This window comes from Microcebus murinus, chromosome 8 (genome assembly GCF_040939455.1).
Source record: "Microcebus murinus isolate Inina chromosome 8, M.murinus_Inina_mat1.0, whole genome shotgun sequence".
Classification (NCBI taxonomy): domain Eukaryota; kingdom Metazoa; phylum Chordata; class Mammalia; order Primates; family Cheirogaleidae; genus Microcebus; species Microcebus murinus.
This window is the reverse complement of record NC_134111.1, coordinates 98839727-98857966: the sequence shown is the minus strand read 5'-3', so window position 1 is coordinate 98857966 and position 18240 is coordinate 98839727. Positions and strand designations below refer to the sequence as shown.

The 18240-nt window shown below is 43.5% G+C and overlaps 1 protein-coding gene across 1 annotated transcript in view; it reads right to left on the bottom strand.

Moving 5' to 3' along the window:
* Positions 1-18240, bottom strand: part of LOC105862812 (uncharacterized) — a 121097-nt gene that overhangs the window by 82220 nt on the left and 20637 nt on the right. Inside the window, exons 8-14 of the mRNA XM_076005400.1 lie at positions 17361-17441; positions 10211-10273; positions 8679-8783; positions 8039-8181; positions 6814-6851; positions 1560-1782; positions 50-390 (exon numbers count right to left, since the gene is read on the bottom strand). Coding sequence (XP_075861515.1) covers positions 50-390; positions 1560-1782; positions 6814-6851; positions 8039-8181; positions 8679-8783; positions 10211-10273; positions 17361-17441 — 994 coding nt within the window. The remainder of the gene's footprint in view (positions 1-49; positions 391-1559; positions 1783-6813; positions 6852-8038; positions 8182-8678; positions 8784-10210; positions 10274-17360; positions 17442-18240) is intronic.

Genomic DNA, 18240 nt, shown 5'->3' with positions numbered 1-18240 from the left:
GCTACAACTCCGGGGGGAAGGAGAGACGCCTGAGCCTCGAGGAAGTCACCGGGACCTGAGAGGGCGAACGCTCTCGTTGGGGAGCTGGCGGTGGGAGCCAGGTGATCCAGAAGGAACGGGCAGGTGACCGGCCGGGGGACTTAGCCTCGGAGCTGCGTCACTGCCAGACGGTGCGTTCAGGTTCTGAGCCCTCGGTCCGCACAGGGTGCGCAGCGACCTGGACGACGCCCGCGTCCGCCCAGCAGCCAAGGCGGAGACGGGGAGGCCGCGGGGCCGGGGCCTTGGGATCCAGGGCCGGGGAGCAGGGGGGGCAGGCGGGATTCGGGGCCGGGGGGACAGGGCTCCAGGGATGTTTTCCACATCGGCTCCCACTGAATCCGCCCCCCCCAGCTGTGGACAGGGTCACTGTCAGTCACACGTGACAATGTGGGAGAAGGCGGTTTCCACTCTCGTCCGCTTCTGCTCTCTCTGTCCCCAAAGGAGCACGTGAGCACCAGTCTGCTTGGGACAGACTCCCGGACATTGATGAGGACATCTTTTCCAGAGGGCAGGGTCCCTGTGCCTACCAGGTGCCACACACCCTTAGATCTCCCTTTCTCTGTGTCTCTCTCCCCCAACTCCTGACTGTGGGCAGAGGAGCTGGTGAGCTGAGCCTCTGTTGGGCACAGCTGCCGTCTGCTCCCAGCCTCCCCATGGCACCGTGGCCCCAACTAGGCCAGGCACAGACCAGACCAGCCTGCTGTGGCGTCCCCTCACTCTCTGCTCTTGTCCCTAGGCAGCAGGCAGGCCCAGGCCACAGCTAAGCCAGCACTGACAGAAATGTGCCAGCTTTTCCTGGGTCTGCTCAGGGTCTGCTAAGGTCAGCACCTGCAATTCCAGGACAATGGGCAGCAGGCTAGGTGGGGCAATACACAGGGTGACCGTCTCAGGTGGACACTCCCATGCTGGTGCTGTCCCTGGCAGTGGGGAAGGGGACATTCATGTGACGGGGCTAGAGAAAGCTGAGCATGCACCACACTCTGCAGAAGTAATGGCGGTTTATGAAGAATCTGTAGGTCTTTGTGGAGAAAGCAAAGTTTCTTTGATCCAGACAACAATGTCAGACCCACTGCGATTGGGAAAGAGACAGGATCAAATTAAGAAACAGGGAGAGCTTCTAAAATCCTGCTGGACTTATGGGAAGAAATAATGCAACTCTTGGGGCATTTTCTGTGGCTGTAAGGAGCAGTGACAACAGGGAACCTCTGTGCTGTCGCAGAGGAAACTCATGTTACTGGAGTCTGGAAAACTGGGCAGAAGGAGAGCAGTCATTGAGGAAGGACAATGGGCAGGGGGCCTGATTAGGTGAGAGGCTTGATATACTTCAGCAAGAGCAGCTTCGGTTCCGACTTCAAAAGTGGGGGTGATTCTCCAAGTAGGGAGGGACCCGGTAGGGACCAATGGTGCATTCCTCCACTGACTAAGGTAGTTGGCATTCTGGACTGGAGAGTTCAAGGGACAGAGCAGCTGTAGGCACAGCAATGGTGCCCATGAGACATGAGGATGGAGAACCTGGCTACCTTCCAGCAGGTGGAAATGGGGAGTGAAGAGCAGGAGCCTGGGACCTTCAGGGGAGCACTCAGTCCTGCTGCAGAATCTCCTTCTGGGAGCCGCACACCAATCAGGGCCACATGCCGTGTCCCTCCCTGACCCCTTCTGTCCCGTGGTGGAGACTTCTCTGACTGGGGGACTTGCAGAATGGGAGTGTCTGCCCCTTGTTGGGTCTCCTTGGAGTCAACCTGTCTGCATGAGCACAGGGACATGGGGTGAGGGATGGTTGGTTGGAGCAGCCTAAGGCCATGTGGATTAGCCCAAATCAAGGTTTCAGTTTTAGTGATGCCTTTATTATTTCCTGCAGAGAAGGGCTGGTCATGACAAATTCCCTCAGTGTTTGCTTAACTGGAAAAGACTTTCTTTCTCCTCCACTTGTGAAACTTAGTTTTGCAGGATACAAAATTCTGGGCTTGCAGTTGTTCTGTTTACAAAGATTGATGATGGAGCCTCCATGCATTCTGCCTTGTAAAATCTCAGCTGAGAAGTGTGCCATTAGCTTGATGGGTTTTCCTGTGTAGGTTAGTTGTTTCTTTCATCTTGCTGTTTGTAGAATTTTCTCCTTCATTTTGACTTTGGTCAGGTTGATTACTATGTGTTTTAGCGATGTCCTATTTGCTATGAATCTTCTTGGTGTTTGATGATCATCTTGTATCTAGGTTTCCGAATCTCTGGCAATACCAGGGAAGTTTTTCTCAACAATTCCCTTGAATAAAGTTCCCATACATTTAGCTCTTTCTTCTTCTCCCTCAGCAATACCTATGGTTTGTATATTAGTTTGCTTTGCATAGTCCCATATCTTTTTAAATGATCGTTCAGTCTTTTTTATTCCCTTTTCTGCCTCTTTAAATGATTGGGTTAGCTTGAGAGCCTTTTCTCAAGCTCTGAGCATCTTTCTTCTCTTTGGTTTAATTTGTTGAAGCTTTCTGCTATGTTTCAAAATTCTTTAAATGACTCTTTCATTTTCTTAAGTTCTATTATATCCTTTCTTATGTTGTTTAGATCTTTAGCAACTTATTAATTGATTTCCTGAAATATTCTGTTGTCTCCTTTTTGTTGGTTTTCAACTTGTTCTTCAATTCCACACATCTTATTTGCCATTAATACTCTAAATTACATTTCTTTCAATTTAGCCATTTCCTTTGGTTGTAATCCATTACTGTAGCTGCATTGTGATGACTTGCGAGTATCAAACTGTATATTTTTTTCCTGTTAGATATTTTTACTGGTTTCTTCTCATTTGACATCTCTTTTCTCAACTCAGTGTAAATAGGTTTAGAGAGCACTTATTGTCCTTTATTGGGACTTCTCCTGCTCCATTAGAAGAAGGGGCAGTCCCTATATTGTACATTTTTCCTAGTCTGAAATGTTGACCCAGCAGGGGAAAAGTGTGTGCCCTATAAGCCTATAGTGTAGTTGTTCTGTTTTGTCCCATTCACCTGGGAATGCCACAGTTCAATCCAGTGCTGGATGATCTCTGTGTTGGGTGGTGGATTATCCCCCAGATCATTGTAGGAAGTTCCCGTTGGGGGTTGGGTTAGAAACTCCCCATGAAGGGTGGCATTGTAAGGATTGCTCTTTCCAGGCTCTCCCTACAGAGGTGACAGTGGCTGTTATCTAGGTTGTCGTCATGGGTGCCTGGGTTATGGGCATTTGCTCAAATCAGGTCCAGGTGTAATGGTAGATTGAGGCTTGCAGGTCCCTGTGGGGGAGTCGTTGGATCTCAGAACAGATCTGTTGTCCCAGGGGTGGATACTCAGGGGTGGGGTCTTGGATTCTAGGTGCAGTGCTGGAGTCTCAGAAGCAGTGATCTGGGCCTGGCAGGAGCTCTGGAGCCACAGGTATGGAACCTCAGATTGAAGGGTGAGTACCTAAGAGCCAGAAATTGGGTTTGCAGAAGCAGGGGTCCCAGGCCACAGAGTAATCCAGCAGCTCAGGGACCTCAGATGCCCAGTTGCACAGGCATCCAGCAGCCCAGGGAGCACAGAGTTCTCCTCTCATGCCAAGTCATGCTGAGGCAGTCACCCAAAACTTCCAAGATCAAGTCTCTAGGGCCCAAGGAATCTCCTCTGCTCAGATCCCAGCATGCTGGGGGGAGGGGTGCTAGACTCCTAGACACAGGGCACAGCCCAGGGGAGCATCTGTCTCTGTCTGCCCTCTTCAAAGCCTGGTAAGGGAGATATGAAGGCTATTGCTGAAAAGCTGAGTCCTGTGCTAACTTGGTGCTATGTGGCTGAGGGCTCAGGGTGCAATCATCTGTAGAAACCTGGGATTGACAGCCACCAGATCCTTACTGCACCTGTTCTCCAGTGCAATGACCATGCACAGACTCGAGGCAGCTCCCCAGTCAGTCCAGACAGTGTCTGTGGCAGTGGAGGTAGCCCTCTCACGACTCATGCCGCAGTGCCTGAGGGGTGAGCGTGGCACCCCAGCTCTCCATCCTCCCTATCTTCCTCATGTGTAGATGTCTCCCCACAGATCATTTGACCTTGTCACGTGAATCACCTGTCAGTTTCTCCTTCACACTGAGCGTCCCACAGCACTTCTCTGGGGTTTGACAATGTTCCTTCTGAGAAGAGCCATCAGTAGGGAGCATCTGCCTGCAACTTACGACCCTTTCCTTAAGAGTGGCATGCTCATAGGCTGCTTCTTGTCCGCCATCTTTTCATCCTTATTCTCCTCCTTCCCTTAGGCATTTTTCTGTAAATTAGAAAGCAGCATCCTACTCAGAAGAGCTGCAAAGAGAATCAGGCTGATAATTATCTCTCGTTCACCACAGTGACCACAGGGCCCAGAGTCTGGAGGCTGTGCAAGCATCACAGAAGATAACTCTATTACTTTCTGCAGCTCCCCAGTGACACAGCCCTGAAGATAAAATGCCTCCAAGGTCCCCAGTGCTGCAGCTCTTCTTCCTGAACGAAAGCACCTCTCCACTTTCTCTTGAATCCCAAGGGCTTGCATTGACCTTGGATATCTGAGGAATGACTCAGCCTCTTTCTGCTCTGGAACAGTGACTGCTTCAGCATTTACCTCCAGCCAGGGCAGAGGCCACAGACAAAGCACCCAGTGTGATCCAAGGCACAATGATGGGAGAAGAGGACTTGTCACTGTTCTGTTTGGCCTGGGTTGTTACTTCTTGGCCTTTTGGCCAAGAGCTGGTATGGTATGAGTGGCCTAGAATCCCTCACCTCACCCCACTAGTTATGCCCCTGTTAAAAGAACATGGCTGACACAGCCCCTAAGGCTGCCTTTTGTCCTCCTTTGCATTGCCATGACTGGCCCCATCACGTGGGCCTGTGTAGTTGCTCCACATTTGTTTGTTGAATGGACACATAAGTGCATGAACAAATGAACATTGTTGTCACTCAGGGAAAGAGATTTCTTAGCAGACAGTAAGTAATCATCTTGGACTTTTATATCTTACTATCCCAGAGCCTGTCAGCTGCCAGCAGCAGGTTTAACAAGAAACTTAGGAGCACGGAAGCTGCCAACAGCAGCACCTGCCATGTGCAGCTGCGAGTGACAGGAGCATCAGAGGCCAAGGATTTGGGGAAGGAGACCCTTTGGAGAGACCTTCTGAGAACTGAGGCAGTCACCCCTGTGGGGCCCAGGAGCCACAGGGAATAGAGAGAGGGAGACTGCAATGAAGGGATGGGGGAGGCCAACTCAATTTATTGGCCCAACTGAGTCTCCCTGGACTCTCTGGACAGATATATTTTGCCCTAAGAAATAGATGAAATAATCTGTCCTTCTGTAGAAATCCCAGTGGCTGCAGAGCCTAGTCACTGAGTCTCTAGTCATCAAGCCAGGGTAGCCAATAGCCCCAGAAGCCAGCTCTGTGAAAACCACGATGTCCTGGTGTGGCAGAGTTATGCAAGGTCACTGGTGTCAGAGGTTAGGAAAGTGGAAGTTCGTCCACCTCCTTCCTTCCCCAGGTTCCCCTCACGCTCAGCCTTGGAGAGGCCGTGGAGAGCACACAGGCTCTCACCACCTGCCCTGGAATCCACCCAGCAGGAGACTGGTGGTCCGTGAACTCCACATGCCACTTCCATGGAGGGAGGATTCGCTTCCTGGATGGCAGTGAGGTCTGCACGGCGTCTCTGGTGGGGCAGAGAGCCTCCGCACACAGGAAACCATTCTCCTGGTCAGCAGCTTTGCAGGACACTTCTGCCTCCCAGTCACTCTGCTCTCAAGGGTGGCCCAAAGGAAAACCTGTGCGTGTGTGTGTGTGTGTGTGTGTGTGTGTCTGTGCCTGTGTGTGTATGTGGTGAAGCAAAAAGGCAAAAGAAAGAAAGAGAAGGCATTTTCTGTTTTTTGCTTTCATGGGTGAATATGGCTACACATATGTTTGGAGGGAATTCTACATTAGGTTATCTGAAGTGACCATCGGATGTTTCTAGGGAACTTTTGCTTCATTCTTGTTTCATCAAAGACAGAAACTATAAAAACCAATAAAAACAATCAGTGTTTAATTTTAGGTTTTAAAGACAATAGCTGTTCAATGTATTGTTTTGTGCATTTCAAAATCATGCTTGCTTTTCCAAGTCTAGACCCATCCTTTATATTTAATTTTAAGAAAGTGTTTTATTCGGATCTGTTATTAAATCACTCACAAGATCAATTTTGTGTTATTTATTTTTTGTTTTGTTTTTAATTTTTTTTATTTCAGTACATCACGCGGGTACAAATGTTTAGGTTACATATAAGATCTCTTTAATCATCAGGGAAATGCAAATCAAAACCACGATGAGATATCTCTTATAGCTAGCGATAATGGCCTTTATCAAAAAATCCCAAAACAATAAATGTTGGTATGGATGCAGAGAGATAGCAACACTCATCCACTGCTGGTGGGACAGCAAATTAGTACAAACTCTGTGGAAAGTAATTTGGAGATAGCTCAAAGAGATACAAGTAGAACTACCATTTGATCCAGTAATCTCATTACAGGGCATTTATCCAAAAGAACACATGACATTCTAAAAAGAAGACATCTGTCTTATTTATTTTTAAGGATTGTTCCCACCTTTATCTCAAATGTTTTGTTGCTCAAAGTCCCAGCCTTATACATTATATAATGTTTGAACCCAGCAACTGCAAAAGCACCATATTATACAATTAAATTTTATCATGATTGGTCAATTTAAAGACAGCAAGGCTACAGCGATGGAAAACTAACAATATTAGCGATGAGGCATCAGCAGAAAGTCACTTGATAATCACTTTTTTTTGCCTTTTGGTGGTTTTTGCAGATATCCTCTCTGAAAGAAAAGAGATTAATGATATGATAGGTCCTTGTTTTATTTTATGGGCTCAATATTTCTGAACGTCTTCAAGATATTTCCACTTGCATATCCCACTTTCAACTCAAATCCAAGGTACTTTCCACAATTCCTCAGAGATTAAAGGATAAAGGAAGTGTTTAGATGACTTCCTTTGGCCTCATAATGTCCACAATGAGTCAAGTGAATGTATCATGCCTCATTATCCACAGCTTTTATTAACACTTTGTGGAGCAGATATTCATGCCATCCTTTCTTACGAATGTAGAATGTCCTGTTCTACATTTTTGCTTGTCAGGACTGTTCTGCTTTTTATACCCAGTTCATCCAAACTGTTCCAAGAAAACATCCTCAAACTCAAAAGGCAGAAATGACCTTCCTTCCTGCTGCATCCCTCCCTGCAGGTGTCTCTCTTCAGAGCACTCGCACTGTGCAGGCCTGTGGCTTCTAAAGCACAGCCCTTGCCCAGGTAGGGCTCGCACCTGTGCTCCCTCATGGCTTTAGATGCACCTCAGCAAACATTTGCTTAACACAGACCTTTTCTTTGTGGTTAGAGTGGCCCAGGGAAGGGCTGTCTGAGGTGTGCAACTAAGAAATCACATTAGCTGGAGTCAAAAGACACAGGTTCCTCTGCACAAAAACCCTGTCCCTGCTTTGTCCACATCAGGGGATTCATATGAGGAGCAAAGCAGCCAGTTTCAAATGCAATTTATTTGCATTGTCTTTCGAGAACAAATTTGAGGTGGCTTATGAGAGATAAATATTGTTGAAATGTTGTGTAATGTAGGAACTATCTATCCTGATGTATTATTTTCAGATATATAATTCTACTATGTTATTTTTAACATTGCCGTGAAAGTTCATGACCCCTTTCTCTCCAATTTAAGTTACTTTCATGTGACCAAACTGTACAGTTTATTCATGGCAGAGTCAAGGCCACAATTTAATGTGCTATCTTCAAAAGGAGAAGAGTTACTGTGCTTAGAGGAGTAAGCTGTAGTGTAAGCCAGCCATGGTCACACCTGGGGCAATGTTATTAGTAGGAACAGCATATGCATTAGCCCCCGGGCAAGGAGAGTCATGATGGTTTTCCGGACACTGAGAAATCCTGGAAAGCCTGATGTGACAGCCAAATCCTTGATTTAAACTGTTTGTCAGTACAATACCTCTATTAGTTCTTTCAGGGTAAATCCACCGCAGCGTATGCTTAGCTTCCAGTTGCTGGTTTTTTCATAGCCTCCTTTAATTTCAAATCGCCTGAGAGTGAACCACCTTCTCGTCTCACTCTTTATACACTTCTCTGAGGTTCCTGTAAGACCAAGACGAGCTGAGTTCCCACCCATGAAAACACCTGCACCTCCCCCACTTTGGATCTGGAGCCACCACTTTGGGTTCAGGATCAGTAGCAGGAAAGTCTGAATTGTCCCCTCAGTCATCAGGGGCCCCACACTCAGGCTGAAAGGCCAGGGAAGGAGGGAACTCCCTGCCATGTGCGTATAGTTCTCTGACCTGCAAGCAGTGAGTCCTGTGAGACTCCACCCAGAGAGGACTCTTGGAAGCTGGCTCTTGGTTTCCTCTGGACTTCACCCCACGTGCCTTTTCTCTTTGTTGACTTTGCTTTGTGTCCTTTCAGTCTTACAAACCTGACCTGTGAGTGTGACTTTCTACCAAGTCCTAGGAGAGCTCCTAGCAAATCAGACCCGGGGCTGGTCTTGGGGTCCCCCAAAGCAGATATCAACTCCCCAACAATGTGCTATTTGTGTGGAAATTTTCCAGTTGAAAATCCTACAAGGCCAGGAAACTCACCTTGTTTCAGTTTCTCCTTATACAGAATCCCCTTTATGTCACCACAGGTCACAGGAAGTTCAGGAAGTAGAAAATTCATACTTTCATCTCTGGGAAACCTTGAAACTGCAGGGAAGGAATTTTTTCATTCCATCTTCCTCTACAACTGGGCAGCATCTCTCTCACCCTCTTCAGATCCTTCTTTTTTTATTTATTTAATTTTATTTTTTTTTGAGTCACAGTTTCACTCAGTTGTCTGGGCTAGAATGCTGTGGCGTCAGCCTAGCTCACAGCAACCTCAAACACCTGGGCTCAAGTGATCCTCCTGCTTCAGACTCCTGAGTAGCTGGGACTACAGGCATGTACCACATACCCAGCTAATTTTTTCTATATATTTTTGGTTGGCCAATTAATTTGTTTCTATTTTTTATTTGAGACGGGGTCTCACTCTTGCTCAGGCTGGTTTCAAACTGCTGACCTTGAGTGAACCGCCCAGCTGGGCCTCCCAGAGTGGTAGGATTACAGGCCGGAGCCACCGTGCCCAGCCCAGATCCTTCTTTTATAATTTAAAATAATTGCAGGATTTTCCCCAGGAATTAGTTACACTTCTTCTCTTTCTTTCATGACAGATTAGATACCAGTAGGTAATGTCATCTTCTGCTCCACCCTCCAAATTCCCACCCAACAGCCTGGGGAGACAGGATGTGAGCTCTCAAGCTTGATGGCCACATCCACTGCTCCCACAGTGACTTTCCCCCTGGTGATCTGAGGAGACATTTCCAACCCTATTATTGCTTTGAAGTTATGGAGATGGAGAATAGCCTGTCAAATTTCAGTCTTGTCTCCCTATTTGAGGCATCGCCTGGGGGAAGAGAGAGCAGGATGGCAGCAGGGCAGCGAATAGGGACACGGAACAGGCTGGCGTCTGTCTCCCCCTTGGCCGTCTGCTTTGCTTCACTGTCCCTCCCCTGAGCTTTCCCTGTGGCTGAAAGGGAAGCTCAGGGCAGGGGAGTTCTAGAAGACACTGCTCACTGCAGGAAGGGGGATGAGCAGAGGTTGATTAATGGGGACAAATCTACAGGTAGATAGAAATAAGACCTGGTATTTGATAGATCAGGAGGGGGTCGTATGGTTAATATTAATTATACATTCCAACATAGTTAGAGGAGAATAATTCAAATGTTTCTAGTGTAAAGATCAGTATTATAAGTGATGGATATCCCAATTACTCTGATTCAATTATATGAAAGTATCAGATTTTCACATGCAGCCCCAAATCATGTACATCTATTATGGATCACTCCAATGAATTGATAAAAAACAAACTCCACGTTGCTCAGGGAGCCCCAAACACCATGTGAGTGAGGCTCTAGGGATTGGATTCAGCTGGAGCAGGTATTGAAGTTCTTAAAATGAACTTGTGGCCAAGTTTGTGGCTCCCACACTAGCTGCCCCTAAGCTAGTTAAGAAAACTGATTTTTCACTCAGAGCAGAATATAAAATAAAAATCTAGATGGTTAACTATTAAAAGTGTTTGAATCACTTCTTTTTACCTCTTCTTTTGCTTCTTCTGCTGCTTCTTCTTTTCAAAGGTCCGGGATTGGCAGTTTTTCTCTCTGCGAAAGTAGACAAATAACATCTCATGTTTATGACATTGCATCACAAATAGTAGTGTTTTACAAAACACCATTCAATTGTAACTTTTCAGGGAATTTGTGGAGATTAAGGCCCCAGGTCTAAGGGATGCACAGTTAAAAGTAGCACAAAGGATTGAGGTAAAAATCTCTCAGAAGAATGTAGTATCTGATATAGTAATAGATATTGATTGGGTGTGTCCAAAAAAGAGTGAGTCATTCCAGATGCATGTCTAGGTCTGCGTCCTTCAAATGTGTTTGAATGTTGATGTCAGCGACACCAAGTTAATGCTTCTTCTTCCTGAAGGCCTGTGCCCATCGCTGTGTGCCTGTGGCTTCTATCCTGCCTAGTGCAGGACCCAGGAGAAAACCTCTTCCCGATACCCCAAATGAATGCTCTTTCCTTCTAACAGATTGTGACCACAGTACTCTGGAAAGGAATCTGTCCTTCAGTCAAGCATAAGGAAGCCTTGAGGTTGATGACGTTATTTTATTTTCTGGGCTATCGCCATACCAATTACTCAGAGATTGTTTTAACCTCATCAAGATAAAAATGGTATTGTAAGACATTTATTGATAATTTACATCCCAAGAGGAATCACATCCTATGATCAAGCATATTCTATCTCGCATGGAGTTTCCCTCAGGAAGTTTATTAAGACATTATGGAGACACGTGGAGAAAAGAGATTACTGAAATTGCATAAAATAATTATAAGCTTGGTAATTGAACTAAAGATTTAAAAGAAACAAATAAAGTGGGGGAAACGGAGACCTTGAGGAGGTAAATGAAGCTTTCCTAACACTCCTCTCAATAAAAATTGCTGCCTGTCTCTCAATAAAAATTGCTCTATATTGATCTGCTTCAGAGAATGTGATTGGGCCAAGTGCAGTAGCTGATGTGGCTGCCAGGGCTACAAGGTCATCCACACAGGTGTGGCTGTGTGGGACCCTCCCTCCTGCCACTCACGGTGCTGAAGGGGTAGGTGCACACAGGAGAACTGGCCAGCTCTAACTCTCTCCCGCCCTCCCTCCTCCTCCCCACTGTCCCAGGAGGGAACAACTGTGCTCTACCTGCTTTCTCCTTCCCTATAAGGTGGTCAAACTGCAGCCCTGGCCCTGGTCGTAACCTGGTCTGTTCAGTGATGGCCATTATTGGCCAGCACACATTCTCTTGCTCTCAGACTCTCTCTGCTTAAATCTCCCTTCCAGGACTAGAGGGTTAGCTAGACTCCTTTCAGTCAAAACCTACTGAGGGCAAACAACTTTAGAGCAAAGAAAGAGCAGCTCATTTTACTCCCTCCCAGTTCTTGACATGGAGAAGTTTGGGCTGAAGACCAGATGATACGTAATAAAGCACTGCTGAGCTTTGCTTTACAATGGTTCTTTGCTAGCCAGCTTGCTCTAGCACCTTGTTGCTATTTCACCTCCAGGAATTAAAATGCCTGAACAAAATAGACTTTAACCATTCTTGAATCTACCAGTCTTAATAACTACCTAATAAGCACTGTTAAGTGACAACAACAACAAATGGCAGACTAAACTTACCAGAAAGCCTGCATCACCCATATCAGGAAATGTCAAAGCCCTACTGAAGGTGCAAAGGACCGTTTGAATGAATGTACCAACATGGTGCTCTTGGGCAGGCAGTCTCACCATAATGATGGAAACTCTCTTTTCATAACATTGTGAATTTAAGGCGATTCCACTACAAGTACCAATAGATGGTCTCTTTAAATTATGTAAATCTGATTCTAAAATTGATATGGAAATATAAAGTACAATACCAGGACAAACAAGGAAGAATACCAGGCAGAACTCTGAGTTCTCCTTTATCTTTTGTAGCCCCTTTGGTTACAAAAGTAAAACAGAATACAGACAGGTGAAGGTACAATGTGATCAAACTGGTGATTCAAATCATGATGTGATAACATAGAGAATATTTTTTAAATTCCAACCTCATATACACCAAGAGGCAAATCCCACTGGATTATACATGTGAACATTAAAAGTAATCAGATACACACCTAAGTGGACATATAGGAATAACATTTATTGGGCATCAGGCAGATGGGGGAGGGGCTGTATTATACATATATAATGAGTGCAATGTGTACCATCTGGGGAATGGACACGCTTGAAGCTCTGACTCAGGGGAGGAGGGGGAAAAGCAACACAGGTAACCTAAACATTTGTACCCCCATAATATGCTGAAATTAAAAAAAAATAAAAAAGTAATCAGGGACTCCAAATATTCTAGAATCAAATATAGAACAATAATTTTTAAATCTTGAGAAATAAATGGCTGTTGTAAATATGATATGAAATCCAGGCACGAGTGAGAAAAAGGCTGCCAAGTTTAACTGCCTAAAATTTAAAACTTCTCTAGGACAAAAGATTCCCCTAAGAAACCTAAAAAGAAACAGCAAATGGGACAAAATATGTAAGACCAACATTTAATGCATATAACATAAAAGTATTTCTTTTTCTTTTCTTTCTTTCTTTTTTTTTAGAGTCAGTATCTCTCTCTGTAGCCCAGGTTGGAGTGCAGTGGCCTAATCATAGCTCACTGCAACTTCAAACTTCTGGGTTTAAGCAATCATTCTGCTTCAGCCTCCCACGTAGCTAGGACTACAGGTGTGTCACACCATGCCCAAGTAACATAAAATTTTTTTTTGTGTGTGTAAATACAGGGTCTCCCTATGCTGGCTAGGCTAGTCTTGAACTCCTGGCCTCAAACAATCCTTCTGTCTTGGCCTCCCAAAATGCTGGAATTCCAGGTGTGAGCCCCTGTGCCTCCCCCATATAAGTATTTCTATATTCATTGAGCATAGTAAGAAAAAGATAAACACCACAACAGAAAACGCTGACTGCATTCTCCAACAAAGAGTTCCACACAGAAGAAAAACAAATGACCAATAGCAAATAAAAATTTCCTCACCACACTAAAAATGAAAACCATGCAAGTTAAAGCAATACTGAAATAAGTCTTTTTATGTTTCAAATAAAAATGTTAAGTGTTTTATTGTCTAAATACGATAAATTAGTTTAAAAAGCAAGAAAATAAAAATATGTATAAAATTACTTCATTTAAATAAATGGACTTATATTTCAAAATGTGTTAATACATGTATAGAGCAATTATGGAAAAATATACACCAATGTTTACAAGAAACATATGCTGAAATCAGAATAAAAAACAACATGAAGATATGAGAATTTTGAAAAAATAAATTGCTACTTTAAAAGGCATTTATATTTTGTCTCATAAAAGGTATAGAAAATAATGATAATAAATATTAACATTAAAAAATAGTTCATTTGTAACATAAAAATTAAGTACATTATCATTTATTTTTACTTCTTTTCCCACTGTGTTTTTCCAAAGCTGAATTGTTTCCAGAATCCGTGGTATCTAGAAAGTGACAGATCTTGGTCTGACAACTGTAATTTATAAATAAAAATTACAAATCTTATGACAATTCACGCTGTGTGAAAGGCTTGCGTTTAAAATGATGTTCTGAGTATCATTTCCTGCCTTCCTTCTAAAGGAAATAAACAGGTACTGAACTGATATCTAAGGTCTTCCTTTAGTTCTCTAAGACTTTGAAAAAGTTTTAATTACATGCACCAATTTCCTCATTTACAAAACAGGGAGAGCAATGCTTACTCTGTTCAGGTTTTCAATATTTTGTGAAGATCAAATAAGTTAATAGGAAATCAACATATAAATCAGTAACATGCTGGAGGACATCCTTCAAAGGGTGAAAGTCACTGTATAAATCCAACACTTTAGTATTGATATATAGTAGTATAGCTAATATAGTAATTGAGGTACTATTTTTAACCAGCATATTTCTACATCATCCCTACATAACCACGAGAGCCCATCCTGTTAAACATGGCTCTATAACGATCTCCTGCCTCCCTGCAGTTCCCAAAAGGGTCAGGCCAAGCAAATGCAGAGACCAGGACTCTGGCCTGGACCAGGCCTGTTCCTTGTCACAGGGTGTTCACAGTCAATTGTGCAGGAACGGGAGTTCTGATTTCAGACTTTGAAATTTCTGACACTTGGGGTCTGTGGGCCCACTTCCTGTTGGGAGTCAGAGGCTGCTTCATGTTCTTCTTGAACTCTGATCGCCTGTCACAGCCCTCCCTAGTGTCTGTGGTGTCCGCTCAGCCCTGTCCATCCCAAGACCCTTGGGCAGCCTTATCCATCATGTCAGGTGTTTGCCTAGTTTGTACTGTTGCTTCTTGAGTTCCTGGCACACCTTTTGAAAAACACTTGACACAAGAACACTTCTCCTTTTCAGGTCTTTTTAGCTCTGCTCCTAAATTTTAATTTGTAAATAGTTTCATTGTTGCCCTTCCCTCTTCAAACATTAGTGACTACCCACTGCTATATTAAATCACGGATATGCCTCTGAAATCTCTTTCTCTTTTCTTGTTCCTCACTATATTTCTCCTTTCCTTTCAAGAATGACCCCAAGAATTTCAACGAGAAGGAATCAGTTAACAGTGTGTTTCACTGACGGAGAACACTGGAGAAGCAGAGGCTGGTTTTTAGGTGAAAAGATGATGTGCTGAGTTTCGGAGGAGTTCAGTTTGAAGTTTGTAGATCTTGAGAGACATTAACAGGAGAAGCCTATGGCCTTCAGAGCCTTGGACAGAGGCTTTCACCTCTTGGATGAATGGGTGCAGAAGTTTAGTAGACAGAGCTGGCTGGAGATACATGTTTAGGAATCGTCAGGTTTGGGGTGGTGACTGAAGGGACAGAAAAGTATGAAATGCCTCAGCAAGGACTTTTGTGATCTGGGTGAGTTACAGGGGCCACTATGATACGTGGGGACAACTACCCCTGAAAACTCGCTGCTACTGGGAACCAAGCCTTGTGCTAAAGTTGTTTTTCTCTCACCATCATCTCAGATCCCACAGTTTTTCTCTCTCTCCCCCCTCTCTCTTTTACACTGTCCTTTCTCTCTTCCATTTTTCTCTCATCTTTTAACTCTTTCTCCACATAGTTCTTGTAGTCTCTCATGTTTCACTCCTCTCCATTCATAACCTCCTGCATATATCTCATTCCACCTAGTTTCCTTTTTATATCTCTAGATATAGTTTTATTATTTAGGGGATACTGTTTCTACCATAGCTTCCTTTTCTGTTCTCTCTCAATATTATCATGATCTTTTGGTTGGTCTTATGAATTCAACAATTATCTTTGTCTGTATTTTCTTTTCTTTATTTTCTTTTTGTTTTTTCTTTAAGACTGGGCCTAACTCTGTTGTCCAGACTGGAGTGCAGTGGAATGATCACTGCTCACTGCCGCCTCAAACTCCTGGGCTCAACCTTTCCTCCTGCCTCTGCCTGCCAAGTGGCTGGGACTACAGGTGCAGCCACCATGCCTGGCTAACTTAAATTTTTGTTTTTGTAGACACAGGTCCTCACTCTCTTTCCCTGGGTGGTATCTATATTTTCTCCACCTGTATTCAGTATAATCTCACAGACTACTTTCACCATCACCAAATGCCTGCTCTTTTGACACTGAGCACACAGCCAGCTCTATTGCCTCTGTCAGTTCCTTATGAACTTTCTACATTGCAACCCTGTCAATTAGTTGTCAACTTTAGATGTTTCTGCTATAACTTATGAGAGGTATCTTGAAAATCATCTCTTTCCCCCCACAAAATTCCTTAACTAGTGATATATTTAGATCCTATGTCCACGAAGAAAAACTTGAAGTTTATTCTGATGTCTTTTAATTTGTTGACCACAGCCTATTTTTTTCCATTATTTCTTTTTATATGATCCATTCAGTGTCTCCTTCCTTCGCTGAGAATCCCAACCCTCCTTTCTCTTTTGCCTGACTCAAACCTGCTGAAAGCAGTCACAGCCTGTGCAGAAGTCTGTGTGTGTTGTGTCCATGTGCGTATTTGTGTCTGTAAATGTTTCTGGGGAGAGGTTAGAAAAAGGAGAAAGAGCTTTTCCTCCAGGCATGTAGGAAAACAAAGATACATGCTAGCTAAGATAATAACTGTCTTCTCCATCACAGGATAATGGGCCGCATCTCTTCTGACTCTTTCTGTATTCATTTGAAGAGCTTTAGATTCATAGGACATTGAAGACAAATAAGAAAATGATTAGTTATAGATGGTGACCAGGGAACCAGGGAACACAGCTCAATGTGGTCATGTTGAACTATTTTCAGAGATCAGATGAGCAGATAAAGGTATACACTTACTCCAGTGACTACACCTCCTGTTCAACAGAGATTTGTTCTCCTTTCCTATCTGGCAACTCTTCATTCTCACCCTTACCTCTCATTTTTACAAACCCTTGTTCGGACTCTATACATTTCCAACTCTATGTCTTTGACTTTGTGAGCTTATCTTGCCCTGATATTTCTTGTCTCTTGTGTTGCTTTTTCTCTTGTCATTGTAATGATCTTAATTGCTGCTCCATTCTATGTCTGTGTTCATCCATGTTGGTTCTATTTTTCTAGGTATTTTGTATACCATACAGCTGGCTCCATCCCTATTTTCTCTGTCTCTTTTTGATTTTTATTGTTCCCTCCCCATTGATATCAACAAATATGGTTGAAATATTTTCATTGACATTAATTAATTAAATAATAGCATAAATTATACTTTGAAGACTTTCTGAGGTTGTGACCAATTACAACATATCAACAGACAGAGGAATCCTATGCTGACAGTGCTCCATCAAATATGAAGGGTGATGGTAGACAATGAATACATTATTCCAACTCTTTAGCATTAATAAAAATACAATAGTGAGTAGTAAAACAGACCGTCTACTCACATGTTTTTGCTACATTTTCAATATACAATTTCAAAGGACTTATTCAATTGAACAACAGTTTATAATGCCTTCCTGACACTTTTCATTTCCCAAGAGGGCCAGTGAAGTTCAATGCAGAAAATGATATCCTAGAAGTTATAGAATCAAGGCATATGGAGACTGTTCAGAATAAAATTCATCAGGAAAACAGACCTCTGGATTATGACTCTAGATATTCTATAGCCCAGGAATTGCAACTTCAATATTCTTACCTGGTGCAATCTGGGGTCGTGAACGAGTGGCTTCTTGGGCCTCTTTCTTTCCCAAATCTGAAGAGCCATAGTCACTGATGACTGCATAAAGGAATAGGATCTTTTAGGGAAATCCCTTAATAAAAAAATCTTTGGAAAACCTTGCAAATCCATGCAAGTCCTGGACTGCAACCAAGCTACGCTGGTCTTCCTTTCCAAGTTGTGTGCCTAGTAGGTAATGTTCCATTCCCATCCCGACATGCAGAGACAATTCACTGGCAAGGGGCAATTTTGCTTTGCTGACTTTTGCTTTCCTGCACTGCTCTTTGTTACTTCTTTCCACTTCTTCTGTCATTTCAAATTTCCTTCATGTCTGCCTCTGCTTTCCATACAAGGAGACCTGGAAGATCCTGTGTTGAAGGTGTTAAGCCTCCTCTACCTCCACCTATCCAAGGGACTCCTTGAACTATTTACAAGGCTGAGAAATCATCTTTTTTGTTTGAGCCATAGACACATTTAAGGACCACATTTCAGAGCAGTTCTCTTAAACTAAGATAAAAGTTAGAGTGTGCATGGACTAGAAAATGAAGGAAATTTTCATTTTACTTTGAAAGATACAGTGAGCAATTAGAATGAATGTATTTAACACATTGTTCTTTTGCAACATCAAGATGAGTCAACATTTGTATTTTTCTTTTGGTCTTTTCCTAGTGTGTTTTACCTAAAGTGGCATGTTTCAATATTCTCTGGATCTAGAAGCAAAAATCACCAATTTGTACACTAAAGAGTTATAAATCATATGACAACTCATACTGCAATAGGATTGAGATATCACAACATTTTGATAATTGATTCTGAAAAAACTAAAAATCCAGGATTCTAGTCCTGACTTTGCTTTAAT